The 17,856-nt window shown below is 40.9% G+C and overlaps 1 protein-coding gene across 6 annotated transcripts in view; it reads right to left on the bottom strand.

Annotated features, from left to right (window-relative positions):
- The window catches only part of LOC128689102 (probable glutamate receptor), a 128,961-nt gene that overhangs the window by 64,019 nt on the left and 47,086 nt on the right, over nucleotides 1-17,856 (bottom strand). For all 6 annotated transcript variants that reach the window (XM_070087312.1, XM_070087317.1, XM_070087311.1 and 3 more), the window contains one exon: nucleotides 8,636-8,742. In XM_070087312.1, the coding sequence (XP_069943413.1) occupies nucleotides 8,636-8,742 (107 nt within the window). The remainder of the gene's footprint in view (nucleotides 1-8,635; nucleotides 8,743-17,856) is intronic.

Genomic DNA, 17,856 nt, shown 5'->3' with positions numbered 1-17,856 from the left:
TTCTCTTTTCAAATTTAGAAATTTATACAGGAGAAGGGGTTACTAGCCCCTTGCTCCCGGCATTTTAGTCGCTTCTTACAACACGCATGGCTTACGGAGGAAGAATTCTGTTCCACTTCCCCATGGAGATAAGAGGAAATAAACAAGAACAAGAACTAGAAAGAAAATAGCAGAAAAACCAGAGGGGTGTGTATATATATGCTTGTATATGTATGTGTAGTGTGACCTAAGTGTAAGTAGAAGTAGCAAGACGTACCTGAAATCTTGCATGTTTATGATACAGAAAAAAGACACCAGCAATCCTACCATCATGTAAAACAATTATAGGCTTTCGTTTTACAATCACTTGGCAGGACGGTAGTACCTCCCTGGGCGGTTGCTGTCTACCAACCTACTACCTAGGAGATTAGATATATATATATATATATATATATATATATATATATATATATATATATATATATATATATATATATATATATATATATGCAAAACCACTGTGAACAATAGAGAAATTCCAAGCGCTTTCGTGAATACTCACATTATCAAGGAACAATGAAAGTAAAGCATCAAAGGAAGGTATATAAAGGGTCTAGCCCACACCTCACTATCAGATTCCACAACAAAAACACCTGATGCGTGACTCTTAAGAAAGGGAACACTGCAGCAGGCCCGCCGGCCCAACTGTACATGTCCTTCACACAACCCACCAACAAACTATTCTACCCAAGAAATAAGAATTTTAAAAATTATTATTTGTCCAATGTATATTAAATTCTTCCCAAATTCTATTAATTATAAATGGATCTAATTTATATAAACTAAAGGAAATATTCATATTATTGTCAAAACTGCTTTTTATGAAACAAGATTCAATTATATTCCTGTCGACCATGGACTTGCTTGATACAACTTTCTCAACTTTTTGAAAATCAATTGGATGGTTAAAATCTCTCACATGAATAAATAGAGCATTGGAATCTTGTCCAGTTCTAATGCTATATTTATGTTGTTTTAATCTTAGTTCGAGATTTTTACCAGTTTGACCGTAATAAACTTTATCGCAAATTTTACAAGGAATCTTACAGACACATCCATCAGCATTTTGGGGGGAATTCTTTATCAAAAGTTTTTTTTACTGTATCAAGATTTTTGAATACAACTTTAATATTAAAAGTCTTAAGAAGAGAAGGCATATCAACCAAGTTTTCATGGTAAGGGAGAACCAACATATTTTTAGTTGAATAAGGCTGGTTGTCCCTTTTTGGATTGTAAAAAGTATTTCTAGCAACTTTAAAAGATTTATCAATTACGTTTCTTGGGTATTTCAAATCATTACCTATTTCATAAATTTTGGATATTTCCTCATCTATGAACTCTGGACTACAAATTCGTAAAGCTTTCAAAAACATTGATGAGAAAACAGACAGTTTAACTCTATCTTGATGCGAAGAATAATAGTGGACATAGGAACAGTTATTTGTAGGTTTTCTGTAAATTTTAAATTTGAATTCATTATTACCCTTAATAATTAAAACATCTAGAAAAGGCAATGAGTTATTTTCTTCAAACTCAACAGTAAAGTTTATAGAATGGGCTAAGCTATTTAATTTGCCAAGGAAATGGTGTATATCTACATTTTTGGGCATAAGACACAAAATATCATCAACATATCTGAACCATTTAGCTCTATTAGGGAGGACTGTGTTAAGCAGCCTTGTTTCAAAAAATTCCATGTATAGGTTACTAAGAACAGGTGAAAGAGGATTTCCCATTGCCATACCAAACTTCTGAGTGTAAAACTTATCATTAAATACAAATTTTGCATCAACAATGCAAAGTTTAATAAGTTTAATGATAGTAGGAACTGGCAATGGTAAATCATAGTTAACGAGTTCTTCAGATAAGAAACTTAATAAATCATCAACAGGAACTTTCGTAAACAAGGAAGTAACATCAAAACTAACCATGTTAAAATCATTTAAGTCAGTCAAGGAGCTTAATTTATCAACTAAATCTATGTTGTTTTTAACATTAAAGTTAGAAATTTTGCCAACAATAGGGCTCAAAATATCAACAAGCCATTTGGATAATTTATATGAAACTGATCCTATGGAGCTAATAATTGGTCTGACTGGATTCCCTGGTTTGTGTGTTTTTATTAGTCCATACATGTAAGGTAAAGATGGATTAGTGGAAGTAAATTGTTTGACTAATTCATCTTTGCCTTTCAGTAGAAGTTTTATTGTTTTATTGAAATTGCTGTTAACGGTTTCTAGGGGATTTTTTCTAAGTTTAGAATAGGTTTCAGTATCATCTAAGAGATTATTAACTTTTTCTTGGTAATCATTTTCTTTCATAATTACTATTGCATTTATTTTATCTGCTTTAGTAAGGCGCAAATTTTTATTGTTATTAATTGTATCATAAGACTTAAAGAATCTTTGAGGGCAATTGGGAATGTTTTGTTTTAACATAGGGTTATATACCATTCCCTTACTAACATTAATTTCATCAGTGGATAAATCAGAAAATTTTTCAGAGTTACAAAAGGCTTTTGCAATTTCAACATTAAGTTTTTTTTTTTGAAGTTGCAAAACTTAGACCAAAACCTAGAGCAGCAGTTGTATTTTTGTCTAAAATTTTATCTGATAAATTAATTACAAAATTGTTATTAGCATGCTTTGTCCAATCACTGTTTTCAATTAAAATGTCTAATTTTCTTTGTAGTTTGTTTTTGAGTTCATTACCCAAGAAACGTAATTGATAAATCTTCTAAAATTGCTAGAAATACTTTTTACAATCCAAAAAGGGACAACCAACCTTATTCAACTAAAAATATGTTGGTTCTCCCTTACCATGAAAACTTGGTTGATATGTCTTCTCTTCTTAAGACTTTTAATATCAAAGCTGTATTTAAAAATCTTGATACAGTAAAAAAAACTTTTGATAAAGAATTCCCCCCAAAATGCTGACGGATATGTCTATAAGATTCCTTGTAAAATTTGCGATAAGGTTTATTACGGTCAAACTGGTAAAAATCTCGAACTAAGATTAAAACAACATAAATATAGCATTAGAACTAGACGAGATTCCAATGCTCTATTTATTCATTTGAGAGATTTTAACCATCCAATTGATTTTCAAAAAGTTGAGAAAGTTGTATCAAGCAAGTCCATGATCGACAGGAATATAATTGAATCTTGTTTCAAAAAAAGCAGTTTTGACAATAATATGAATATTTCCTTTGGTTTCTATAAATTAGATCCATTTATAATTAATAGAATTTGGGAAGAATTTAATAATTGGACAAATAATAAATTTTAAAATTCTTAATTCTTGGGGTAGAATAGTTTGTTGGTGGGTTGTGTGAAGGACCTGTCTAGTTGGGCCAGCGGGCCTGCTGCAGTGTTCCCTTTCTTATGAGCCGCGCATCAGGTGTTGCTTTGTGGGATTTGATAGTGAGGTGTGGGCTAGACCCTTATATGCCTTCCTTTGATGCATTACTTTCATTGTTCCTTGATAATGTGAGTAGTCACGACAGCGCTTGGAATTTCTCTATTCTTTGACAGTGGTTATTTTGCATATTCTGAAATCACCTGTTTATTGTGATCTTATTGCATATATATATATATATATATATATATATATATATATATATATATATATATATATATATATATATATATATATATATATATATATATATATATATATATATATATATATATATATATATATATATATATATATATATATATATATATATATATATATATATATGTGTGTGTGTGTGTGTAAGATTTTTTTATCTTTGTGTATAAACAGAGATTTTACTGTCGTCTCTATTTTAATTATCATAATATTCATGTTATTGGTTTACAGGCGATGTTTTCTGAGCCTAATGACTCACTTTTACCCACAATCAAATTTCATAAGCGAATATTGTTCATTACTATTAATAAAAAATTTAAATTAAAATTATATTTTTATAATAATAATATCTTTATTTACTACAAGTACATGTACATGGTATACAGTCCTAGCTGACAACAATGACATACTACTATATAGAAACTCCCTTGTTATGCTCTGCATTTCGGGCAAATTAGGTCAGTGTCCCGGGATGCGACCCACACCAGTCGACTAACACCCAGGTACCCATTTTACTGATGGGGAACATAGACAACAGGTGGAAAGAAACAGGTCCAATGTTTCTACTCTGGCTGGGAATCGAACCCAGGCCCTCACCGTGTGAAGCGAGAGCGTTAGCCACCAGGCCGCCAGAGTATTAATTTCACGTTGAATACCTGAGAATAAAAAATATACACTTTTAAGCACTTAACTTTAACAGGTAAACAATCTGCTAAATCGAATACAAATCTAATTTAAAGACTAAGTAAATGATTAATTTGCACATAATCTTTGGTGAATCATACGTTCCCTCATTTAAATCAGGGGAAGAGCTAAACACGAAGGGACTCGTATCGCCTGAGGAATGGGAGGGGACGAGTCAAGTTCCTTGGATCAAGAGCCCCTCACTGAGGGGGTGAAACAATTCGAGGAACCTAGTTAAATATTGTTTATTATGCACCCCATACCCAACCAGTGGGCGGTAGACACCCCATACCCAACCAGTGGGCGGTAGACACCCCATACCCAACCAGTGGGCGGTAGACACCCCATACCCAACCAGTGGGTGGTAGTCACCCCATGCCCAACCAGTGGGTGGTAGTCACCCCATGCCCAACCAGTGGGTGGTAGTCACCCCATGCCCAACCAGTGGGAGGTAGTCACCCCATACCCAACCAGTGGGAGGTAGTCACCCCATACCCAACCAGTGGGAGGTAGTCACCCCATACCCAACCAGTGGGTGGTAGTCACCCCATGCCCAACCAGTGGGCGGTAGTCACCCCATACCCAACCAGTGGGTGGTAGTCACCCCATACCCAACCAGTAGGCGGTAGTCACCTCATACCCAACCAGTGGGAGGTAGTCACCCCATACCCAACCAGTGGGCGGTAGTCACCCCATACCCAACCAGTGGGTGGTAGTCACCCCATACCCAACCAGTGGGCGGTAGTCACCCCATACCCAACCAGTGGGCGGTAGTCACCCCATACCCAACCAGTGAGCGGTAGTCACCCCATACCCAACCAGTGGGCAGTAGTCACCCCATACCCAACCAGTGGGTGGTAGTCACCCCATACCCAACCAGTGGGAGGTAGTCACTCCATACCCAACCAGTGGGCGGTAGTCACCCCATACCCAACCAGTGGACGGTAGTCACCCCATACCCAACCAGTGGGCAGTAGTCACCCCATACCCAACCAGTGGGTGGTAGTCACCCCATACCCAACCAGTGGGCGGTAGTCACCCCATACCCAACCAGTGGGCAGTAGTCACCCCATACCCAACCAGTGGGCGGTAGTCACCCCATACCCAACCAGTGGGCGGTAGTCACCCCATACCCAACCAGTGGGTGGTAGTCACCCCATACCCAACCAGTGGGTGGTAGTCACCCCATACCCAACCAGTGGGCGGTAGTCACCCCATACCCAACCAGTGGGCGGTAGTCACCCCATACCCAACCAGTGGGTGGTAGTCACCCCATACCCAACCAGTGGGCGGTAGTCACCCCATACCCAACCAGTGGGCGGTAGTCACCCCATACCCAACCAGTGGGTGGTAGTCACCCCATACCCAACCAGTGGGTGGTAGTCACCCCATACCCAACCAGTGGGTGGTAGTCACCCCATACCCAACCAGTGGGTGGTAGTCACCCCATACCCAACCAGTGGGCGGTAGTCACCCCATACCCAACCAGTGGGCAGTAGTCACCCCATACCCAACCAGTGGGCAGTAGTCACCCCATACCCAACCAGTGGGTGGTAGTCACCCCATACCCAACCAGTGAGTGGTAGTCAAAAATTAGAGGCACATGGGTCCAGTCTCTTGGGGTCCCAGTTCTATGCAAGTTACAATGGCAATGAACTATTTACAAGTCTATAGCTGGATACAATCGTAATACAGTTAATTATGAAAACATGAATTCAATCACAAAAAAAAGTATTCCAAAAATACCCTGACTGCCTATTGTAAAGAAATCATAACCACTTAAATTTGTTTAAAGTCAACAATACCTTGCTAAAACGTATGTAAATAATTCAGAAGCACATAAAAGCTACACTAATATTGTTGACTGAATTCATGTTTTTATAAATAACTCATTACGATTTTGATTGCTACCTGATTCAAGCATGTAAATAGTTCATTACCAATGTAACTTATTTAGCCATCAATACTTTGAGGCCCCAGTCCCTGGACCCGTTATGTGCCTCTTCTCTTTCAACTAGCGCCAACCCATAGGTTGGGTACAGGATGCACAATAATAAACTGAACTTTTATGTGGTTTTGAATTGTTTATAATGCCTTATATTTTTAGTAAGGTATGCTTGAATTTAAATAAGCTTAACTGGTTATGAGATATTTACATTGGGCAAAGTAAGAAAATTTTTCCAGAATGGTTTGTAATGTGCCACTGTCGATAAAATACTTTGCCATTTCTTAACATTCGTGAGTGAGTTGTCTCTTAATTCATTAATTTTATCGCATTCCAGCACACAATGGCACAGGGTGTGACAACAGTCCATCTGGTAAAGTTTACGTTTACAGTAGTTATATCTGCATCAGCTGCTGATGATGCCTGTTGATGGTGGCGCTACGCTGGAAGTGACCCCTGTTGTACGGCTTCAGGGGGCCGCATGAGCATTAAATGTTGCTTTTTTGTTTACTGTCCGATTTCCTCCAGCTTTGGTACACAAGACAAAGTGTTTTCACTCTTTGTAAAAAATATTTATCAAAAATATACCTCAAACAACAACTGAGAAAAGACTGAAAAAGGACTGATTTACTGAAAATGCCCTTTGGCAGGAAGGCAGTCCTATATGGGACGACGTAAGGTTGTTTGGACACTTGGTGCCGAGAGAACAATGCTTATACGAATTTGTAATTAGTACCTTTCCTCTAAATAACTTATCTTTATTTCACAAAAAAATAAAGTTTGTTAGTTCTTGGAATGTTGTAAAAAATCTGCCCTTCACTCCCACATAACTCCCAAAGTATTTGGAGTATTTCCAAAAATGAATAAATGGAAATTAGAGAAATCATTATTCAACAATTTCTGTGAATATTATTACATTTAATTAAGTAATAAAGGCAGACGATGTACCGTGAAGTGAATAACTTACTTCCGAGATATTGGCCTGGAGCGCCGGCCGGCCCACCGTCTCAAAATTTTTTTTTTTTTCGCGAAAATCGCGTTTGTTTGGGTGTATTTCTTAGTAAATTGATGATCTAGTGCAGTTAACCTCTTCAAAACACCGTTTTCTCTTACTCAAAGACGACATGAGAGGAGTAACTCACTTATATTGAAATATTCCCGATGGTCTCTCGCCATATTATGGCTTATTTTATTCAGTCTAGATTATATAACATGTTTGTATGTTATTTATAGTGTTTATTATATCATATTAGATCAATTCTGATAGATAAATAAGCCGTAGAGTTGATATATAAGCTGATATAAGCGTAATAATGAAGTAATTTCTCCTGGCACTCTCTGGAGCGGGAGTACTGCCGAGTGTTCCCAGATGGTGCCTGATTGGCTCCAAGTCTACGGATAAGCTCCGCCTACTTTTTTATGATGCCAAATAGTCAGTTATTATATTAGAAAGAATAATGCAAGAAAAAGCTATAAAAAAAAACAAGAAAAAAAATTCCAAAAAATATATGAGCTGTGAGCAGACGTGCTACCCATATCGCCGTCACCATACCTGATATAAATGACTATAATTTCTTGTAGAAACGTCAAAGAACATTCATTCTGGTACCATTGTGTTGCCAAAGAGTTAAGCTATTTTTCGGTATAAATAACTCAATTTCCATAATTTTGCTATTTTTTTTTTTTGAGAGCGCGCGGAAAATTCCCGTACAGCCCCCCTTCAGTTGTACCGTGTGGCGGCTCTAGGTGACCCTGTGGCCAATGAGGGATGCTGTGCCATGCTCCCTTCCCTTATGGCTTAGGTATTCTTGAATGATGGCCTGTCTGTACCTAACAGCCAGAATTTTCCAAAATGTTCTAGAAGTTAGAAGAGGTTTCAGCTAGCAGATATCAACAGGTATTGATAGGCAGCAAGTTGGGTCTGTGAATGTACAACAGTACCTCTTCAGAAAAGCGTTTTTCACGAACATATCTCCACTTTACGTTACGATATGTTCGTTTTACACGTTAGTTTATCTTATAGAGGTTAATTATTGCTGTGTTGGTTCTGCCTCTAATTGTTCTTAGCCATTCTTTCAGATATCATTTTTGTATTCTTGAATTAACCAATGTTAAGCAGAACTTATTGCAAACACTGCTTCTTACGTAAGAATTTTAAAAGATAATAAGCACAGTGATTATCGCTGACAAAGTTCACGAATTCACAGGCATCTAGCACAAACACATTGACTAGTTTTCACAATTTACAACCATAGGAAAATCACGTACTCATAAATCATAAATCATAGGAAGGCCATTAGAGTTTACAAAATGCAATAAAAACACAGGAGGGTTGAGATGGTCACAACTCACGTGAAGTTCATTTCGTCTTTCAGGAGTTCCCACACATCTCCGAAGAAGCCGCTGAAGACGTCTCTGCCAAGGTCGAGGCTGTAGCGGGTTCTATGGGCCCGCGAGTCCTGCCAGTGATAGTTTTCAGGAATTAACATAAGTCATTAAGCATTAGGCCTAACGTCATTCATGCCTCGCGCATGCGCACACTGGCAACACCACTCACACTTAGAATACTCAAAAATTAAAAGCTGATACAGAATTTGGCTAGAATATGTGAAAATTTAACAAGAATCAAAAATTGAAAAAGAATCCCGTTGGCAACTAAGTTGTTGAATCGTTCAATAAGCGCACAAAATACGTGATAAGAGAAGTTGGTAGATGGATCTAACCTCTTAACAAACAGAAAATACTACAGTGAAAAGTTGTTCCACAAGGCACAGTATTCGCTCCTATCCTGTTTCTCATCCTCATATCTGACAGATGTAAGCCACAGCACCGTGTCTTCCTTTGCGGATGACACCCGAATCTGCATGACAGTGTCATCCATAGAAGACACTGCAAGTCTCCAAGCGGACATCAACCAAGTCTTTAAATGGGCCGCAGAAAACAACATGAAGTTCAATGAAGACGAATTTCAATTACTCCGATATGGAAAACTTTAGAAAATTAAAACTGTATCGGAGTATAAAAAGTTCCAACCACGCAACAGAGCAAAAAGCTAATCTGAAGGCCCTGGGAATGATAATGTCAGAGGATCTCACTTTCAAAGATCACAACAATGTATACCATATCTGCTAGGAAAATGATAAGATGGATAATGAGAGCCTTCAAGACTAGGGATGCCAAGCCGATGATGGTTCTCTTCAGATCTCTTGGTCTCTCTAGGGTGGAATATTCCTGTACACTAACGGCCCCTTTCAAGGCAGGCAAAACTGTAGACATGGAGAATGTACAGAGAACTTTCACAGCACGGCACATATAAGAACTATAAAGCACCTAAATTACGGGGAAAGTTTGAAGTCCCTTGATTTGTATTCCCTGGAATGCAGGCGAGAAAGATGCATGATAATATACACTTAGAAAATCCTAGAGGGACTAGTCCCAAGTTTGCACACGAAAAATCACTCCCTACGAAAGTAAAAGACTAGTTAGGAGATGCAACATCCCCCAATAAAAAGCAGGGGAGCCACGAGTATGATAAGAGATAACACAGGTGTCAGGAGGCCCAAGACTGATCAACTTCCTCTTAGCATACATGAGGAGGATTACCAATAGACCCCTGGCTGTTTTCAAGAAGGGGCTGGACAGGCACCTTAAAATCAGTACCTGACCAGCTAAGCTGTAATTTCTACGTCATTTTGCATGGGGCCAGCAGTAGCGGCCTGGTTGATCAGGCTCTGATTCACAGTGAGGCCTTGTCATAAACAGGGCCACGGGGACGTGACCCCCAAAACCTTCTCCAAGTGGCCCTGACAGGTGGCAGGTTCAGCGCTACACCACTGAGATACAAAGCTTACAATATGTTTCACGGACAGTATTTCGGTGACACGCCTGCGTCAGAGGTCATCAGCTGTGACCTAACTGTCCTTCCCCACAGCGCTGGACCTGCTACCTATGAGGACTACGGTTTGAGTCACCGCCATTCTGTTTATTCATTACGACTTATCAAAAATGCAAATACACATGTATATACCTGTGTACATACCCCTTTTCTGAATGTAAAACTATAGTTAATATTTTCGGGTGTCTGGAATAGATTAATTGGATTTACATTTTTTCTTATGGGAAATATAAACAAAAAATACATTTTATAGAAGATAACTATAGTTTCACACACAGAAAAGGGATTATGAAATTCGAGGGTCCACTGTATTTCTTTCAACACACCGGCCGTATCCCACCGAGGCAGGGTGGCCCGAAAGGAAAAACGAAAGTTTCTTCCTGTAAGCTTTTTCACCCTGAAATGTGTACCTCTTCAGTACAGGAAAGACTGTGCTATAACTTAAATTGCCAGGCACACCATCTAAAGGGTACAAAAAGATACAAAACATCCAGGCCATGGGAAAACCTGGGTAGCCACAGCCACTCAAGAGGGAGAGGTTTTTTAGTGCCAGGAAGGAAAAAAAACTGGCAGGAAATGGCAGAAATCGTACACCAAATCCAGTCATTCCTGGAGTGGAACCACAGTCGATGGCCTCCACTCCAAACCAACAGATACAGATACTAATGCCGGAAAAAAAATCCCCCCCAGTACCAACAATACCACCAGTCCGATGGCATTCTTCTTTGCAAATATACAGGGTCTAAAGCCAGCAACAAACAAAATACCTTTCATCCGTGGACTGCTTGCAGAGGCAAAGGCAATGTTCGCGGCTTTCACTGAGACCCACATAAAGGATCACTTGGACAACGAAATATGGATCCCAGGTTACAACCTATACAGATGTGACAGAGTGAACAGGCAAAAGGGGGATGGGGGTTGGCCTGTACATTGCAGAGTCAGTTGTTTGCACAGAACTGCTAAATGTCTCAAATGATGTAGTGGAAGTTTTAGCAGTAAAGGTCGAGAACCAAAACCTAGTCATTGTGGTAGTCTACAAGCCTCCGGATGCAACATCCCAGCAATTCCAGGAACAGCTGTTAAAAATTGACCACTGTCTGGAAAATCTTCCAGCTCCTGCACCCAACATCTTGCTCCTGGGGGATTTCAACTTAAAGCACCTAAAATGGAGGAATATAGCAAATAATATTGTTGCAGTAATAACACCAGGAGGCAGCTCTGATGAAAACTCACACTCACACGAGCTTTTAAATCTCTGCACAAAATTCAATTTAAACCAACAAATAATAGAGCCTACTAGACTGGAGAATACACTAGACCTCATCTTCACTAACAATGATGATCTGATAAGAAATGTCACCATATCAAAAACAATATACTCAGATCACAACATAATTGAGGTTCAGACATGTATGCGTGGATCCCCAGACCGACATAATGAGACTAGTCACGAGGGAGCATTCACCAAATTCAACTTCAATAACAAAAACATAAAGTGGGACCAAGTAAACCAAGTCCTAACCGATATAAGCTGGGAAGATATACTAAGCAACACAGACCCCAACTTATGCCTAGAACAGATTAACTTGGTGGCACTCGATGTATGCACAAGGTTTATTCCTCTAAGAAAAAGGAGGAGTAGATGTAAAATAGAAAGAGACAGGCGCTCCCTTTACAGGCGACGGAAAAGAATAACAGAGCGGCTAAAAGAGGTCAATATATCTGAAATGCGTAGGGAGACACTGGTCAGAGAAATAGCAAGCATCGAACTTAAGCTAAAGGAATCTTATAGGAGTCAGGAATCGCGGGAAGAACTAAAAGCCATAAATGAAATCGAAAGAAACCTAAAGTATTTCTTCTCCTATGCCAAATCAAAGTCGAGAACAACGTCCAGTATTGGGCCCCTACTTAAACAAGATGGGTCCTACACAGATGACAGCAAGGAAATGAGTGAGCTACTCAAGTCCCAATATGACTCAGTTTTTAGCAAGCCGCTAACCAGAGTCGAAGATCAAAATGAATTTTTTATGAGAGCCACAAAATTTGGTTAACACAAGCCTATCCGATGTTATCCTGACGCCAAATGACTTCGAACAAGCGATAAATGACATGCCCATGCACTCTGCCCCAGGGCCAGACTCATGGAACTCGTGTTCATCAAGAACTGCAAGAAGCCCCTATCACGAGCCTTTTCCATCCTATGGAGAGGGAGCATGGACACGGGGGTCGTCCCACAGTTACTAAAAACAACAGACATAGCCCCACTCCACAAAGGGGGCAGTAAAGCAACAGCAAAGAACTACAGACCGATAGCACTAACATCCCATATCATAAAAATCTTTGAAAGGGTCCTAAGAAGCAAGATCACCACCCATCTAGAAACCCATCAGTTACACAACCCAGGGCAACATGGGTTTAGAACAGGTCGCTCCTGTCTGTCTCAACTATTGGATCACTACGACAAGGTCCTAAATGCACTAGAAGATAAAAAGAATGCAGATGTAATATACAGACTTTGCAAAAGCCTTCGACAAGTGTGACCATGGCATAATAGCGCACAAAATGCGTGCTAAAGAAATAACAGGAAAAGTCGGTCGATTGATCTATAATTTCCTCACTAACAGAACACAGAGTAGTCGTCAACAGAGTAAAGTCCGAGGCAGCTACGGTGAAAAGCTCTGTTCCACAAGGCACAGTACTCGCTCCCATCTTGTTCCTCATCCTCATATCCGACAGACAAGGATGTCAGCCACAGCACCGTGTCTTCCTTTGCAGATGACACCCGAAGCTGCATGACAGTGTCTTCCATTGCAGACACTGCAAGGCTCCAGGCGGACATCAACCGAATCTTTCAATGGGCTGCAGAAAACAATATGAAGTTCAACGATGAGAAATTTCAATTACTCAGATATGGTAAACATGAGGAAATTAAATCTTCATCAGAGTACAAAACAAATTCTGGCCACAAAATAGAGCGAAACACCAACGTCAAAGACCTGGGAGTGATCATGTCGGAGGATCTCACCTTCAAGGACCATAACATTGTATCAATCGCATCTGCTAGAAAAATGGCAGGATGGATAATGAGAACCTTCAAAACTATGGAGGCCAAGCCCATGATGACACTCTTCAGGTCACTTGTTCTATCTAGGCTGGAATATTGCTGCACACTAACAGCACTTTTCAAGGCAGATGAAATTGCTGACCTAGAAAATGTACAGAGAACCTTCACGGCGAGCATAACCGAGATAAAACACCTCAATTACTGGGAGCGCTTGAGGTTCCTAAAACTGTATTCCCTGGAACGCAGGCGGGAGAGATACATGATTATATACACCTGGAAAATCCTAGTGGGACTAGTACCGAACTTGCACACGAAAATCACTCACTACGAAAGCAAATGACTTGGCAGACGATGCAACATCCCCCCAATGAAAAGCAGGGGTGTCACTAGCACGTTAAGAGACCATACAATAAGTGTCAGGGGCCCGAGACTGTTCAGCTGCCTCCCAGCATACATAAGGGGGATTACCAACAGACCCCTGGCAGTCTTCAAGCTGGCACTGGACAAGCACCTAAAGTCGGTTCCTGACCAGCCGGGCTGTGGCTCGTACGTTGGTTTGTGTGCAGCCAGCAGCAACAGCCTGGTTGATCAGGCTCTGATCCACCAGGAGGCCTGGTCACAGACCGGGCCGCGGGGGCGTTGACCCCCGGAACTCTCTCCAGGTAAACTCCAGGCAATATATACAGGAGAAGGGGTTACTAGCCCCTTGCTCCTGGCATTTTAGTCGCCTCTTATGACACGCATAGCTTACGGAGGAAGAATTCTGTTCCACTTCCCCATGGAGATAAGAGGAAATAAACAAGAACAAGAACTAGTAAGAAAAATAGAAGAAAACCCAGAGGGGTGTGTATATATATGCTTGTACATGTATGTGTAGTGTGACCTAAGTGTAAGTAGAAGTAGCAAGACGTACCTGAAACCTTGCATGTTTATGAGACAGAAAAATGGACACCAGAAATACTACCATCATGTAAAACAATTACAGGCTTTCGTTTTACACTCACTTGGCAGGACGGTAGTACCTCCCTGGACGGCTTTTGTCTACCAACCTACTACCTATACTATGTATATATACAAATACACATAATGGACGGGGGGACTCGAACCGTGGGCTCTACGTCTTATAGACCCAGCACTGCACTATTACCACTATTCCCTGACAGTCGTCCATTACGAGTTTATAACTTCATAAAGAAATTTTCCTCGTGGGAATTTAAGACGGATGAGGAACAAAAATACTAAAGCCGCTGATAAACTTCATTTAGAACCCTAACATCGTTTATCATCCAACCCTTTCAGAGTATGTAAGTCCATCATCAGTACTAAAACAATTAGGAACAATTACCAAGCACAAAAGCTGGTTTATATCAAATGTCAAAATATTCTGTTTAAACAAAATCATTAAATTTAAAATATGACAAAGGTGCACAAACCTTATTGTTACAAAATCAATGAGATTATTCATACATACACAGACAGAATATGCAGACTGCTTTCCACCTCCAAAATATATCATCGCCACCCCATCTCTCAGAGGTCAACTAAAAATGATTATAACTGACCATAATATTTAAAGGGGTAAGCCAGCGGAAGGCTTCGGTCACATGACCAATTATTATTATAATCAAAAAGAAGTGCTAAGCCACAATGGCTATACAGCGCTGTAGGGTAGGGAAGGAAGCGAGGGTATTGGATGGCAGAAGGGAGGAGGGATGATCAGTAGGATACAGAAAACAGCAGGGCAGGGGATAGTATGGGGGTAGAGGGTAGCAAGAGATTGAAGTAGAAAGGGCTGAAGGTATCAGAATTTGTGAAGTCAGTCAGTTGTTGTCAAAAAGTCAATGAGAGAGTCTGGATAAAAGGTGGGTCCATCAGCGAGAAGGGAAGGTAAAGAGAGAGCAGCGGAGCGAAGACGATGACGGAGGTAAATTCTGCGTGCTCATTGATAAAGTGGGCAGTCCAACAGAATGTGGCTGACTGTTAATTGAGCTTGGCAATTCTCACAGAGAGGAGCAGGGCGCCTCTCCACGAGATATCCATGAGTAAAACGAGTATGGCCAATGCGAAGACAGGAGAGAGTAGTCTCCCAACCTCGACACTGGTGATAAGAAGACAGCCAGTAACCTATACTCGGTTTAATAGATTGAAGTTTGTTGCCGAGCATAGTAGACCAACGTTGTTGCCAACGGAAGTGAAGGTGGGAAGATATTGCAGCAAAATAGTCCGTAAATGGAATACCTCTATATGAAACTGCTAGGTCATGTACTACTGACCGTGCAGCAGTGTCTGCCTGTTCATTGCCCTGTAGGTCAACATGAACAGGAACCCAACAAAAAACAATATCTTTATGCTTGGTAAAGATGAGGCGTAGCCAAAGTTGGACACGGAGGACTAAGGGGTGAGGTGTATCAAATTTTTGTATAGCCTGTAAAGCACTAAGGGAGTCTGAGACAACCACAAATGATGACACAGGCATAGATGCAATACGGATAAGTGCTGTAAGGATGGCATACAATTCAGCAGTAAAAATACTAGCCGAAGATAGTAAATGCCCTTGTACGATGCTGTCCGGAAACAATGCTGCGAATCCTACGCCGTCAGAAGACTTAGAGCCATCTGTGTACACAGCAATGGCATGAGAATGAGAGTGAAAATGGTCAAGAAAAAGAGAGCGGGAAGCGACCGTAGACAGTTGGGCTTTCGAGCAAGGGAGAGAGAAAGAACAGACTCGAACAGCTGGAACTTCCTAGGGGGTTAGGGAAAAGTGAGATGCTACATGTACATAGAAAGGTGGTAATTGAAGAGAAGACAAGAGCGAACGAAGGCGAAGAGAGAAGGGACGGAGTAAACAGGGGTGGCGAACAAATAAAGAATGTCTACTAATATCAGTGACCATTCTATAAATGGAAGGATTGCGGAGATCATGAGAGCGTACATAGTAGCGAAGGCAATGGGCATCACGGTGATCGGATAAGGATGGAACGTTCGTTTCTGCATAGAGGCTCTCGACAAGGGAAGAGCGAAAAGCACCAAGGCATAAACGTAATCCTTGGTGATGAATGGGGTTAAGGCTAGAGAGAGTAGCAGGAGATGCCGCTGAATAGATCTGGTCACCATAATCAAGTTTCGATAAAATGAGGGTGGAATGTAGGCGAAGGAGGGTTCGACGATCAGCTCCCCAGGAAAGATGAGCAAGGGTTTTAAGAAGGTTCAGCCGGCTGTGACAGGTTGCCTTCAGAGAGGTAATGTGAGGTTTCCAGGATAACCTACGGTCAAAGAGGAGGCCCAGAAACTTGACTGTATCACGTTCAGGGATACGGGAGCCATAGAGGTACAAAGGATGATTGGAGACGACAGAGCGTCTAGTGAAAGTAATTTGGTGAGTTTTAGTGCTGGAAAATTTAAACCCATGTGTGGTGGCCCAATTGGAAACACGGTCGACTGCATGCTGGAGAGAAACTGTAATGAGGTGACAGTCAGCGCCTGCACAGGCAATAGCGAAGTCATCAACATAGAGTGATGACCAAATATTTGATGGAAGACTAGAGGCCAAATCATTAATAGCAAGGAGAAAAAGTGTTGTGCTCAGAACACATCCCTGGGGGACACCTTCAGCTTGGATAAAGTCCGGGGAGAGCACATTATTAACCCGAACACGGAAATGCCTGTCAGTTAAAAAGTTCTTAAGGAAGGATGGTAGATTACCTCGAAGGCCTAAGGAGTGGGCTTGGGCCAAAATATTATACCTCCAAGTTGTGTCATATGCCTTCTCGAGGTCAAAAAATATGGCAATAACTGAGTGGTTATTCGCAAAGGCATTACGAACATACGTATCCAAGCGTAGTAAGGGGTCTATGGTAGAACGTCCCTTACGAAAGCCATATTGATGAGTGGAGAGACTGTTATGTCTCTCTAAATACCACACTAAACGTCTATTTACTAGGCATTCCATCACTTTGCAAACTGCACTGGTAAGTGCAATGGGATGATAGTGGGAGGCTTCATGTCCCGTAGTGCCTGGTTTGCGGAAAGGGAGAACAATGGCGGATTTCCACAGCTGTGGAACAACTTGTGACCAAATAAGATTGTAAAGGCGTAATAGGACTGCAAGGGCTGACTGATGTAAATGTTGTAGCATACGAATATGAATGTCGTTGGACCCAGCTGCCAATGATCGGCAAGCTGAGAGTGTTGCCTCCAGTTCTTGAAGTGTAAAAGGCACATTATACTGTTCTTCTCTGAGAGAAGAAAAGTCCAAGGGTGCTAACTCTCTGGCAGACTTTGAGGAAAGAAATGAGGGGCATGGATGGAGTCCCTGAGAAATACGGACCAGATGACTGCCAATTTCATTGCCAACATCTAGTGGGTTTGCTATATCAACACCGGCAACCCGTAGAACAGGAGCCGGGTCAGGAGAATATTTACCACTCAGTTTTCGTACTTTTTTCCAGACTGCACTCATAGAGGAAGCAGAGGTGATGGTGGAGACAATCTCGCCAGCAAGTGCGTTTAGCGTCACGGATTACACTGAGTGATCGCACGCTTCTGCTTAAAATCAAGAAGTCTCTGTGGTTCTATTGTACCGGTACCTGCCCCCATGCAGCACATTTCAAA

The sequence above is a fragment of the Cherax quadricarinatus genome, chromosome 21 (genome assembly GCF_038502225.1).
Source record: "Cherax quadricarinatus isolate ZL_2023a chromosome 21, ASM3850222v1, whole genome shotgun sequence".
Lineage (NCBI taxonomy): Eukaryota > Metazoa > Arthropoda > Malacostraca > Decapoda > Parastacidae > Cherax > Cherax quadricarinatus.
This window is presented reverse-complemented; position numbering and strand designations above follow the sequence as displayed.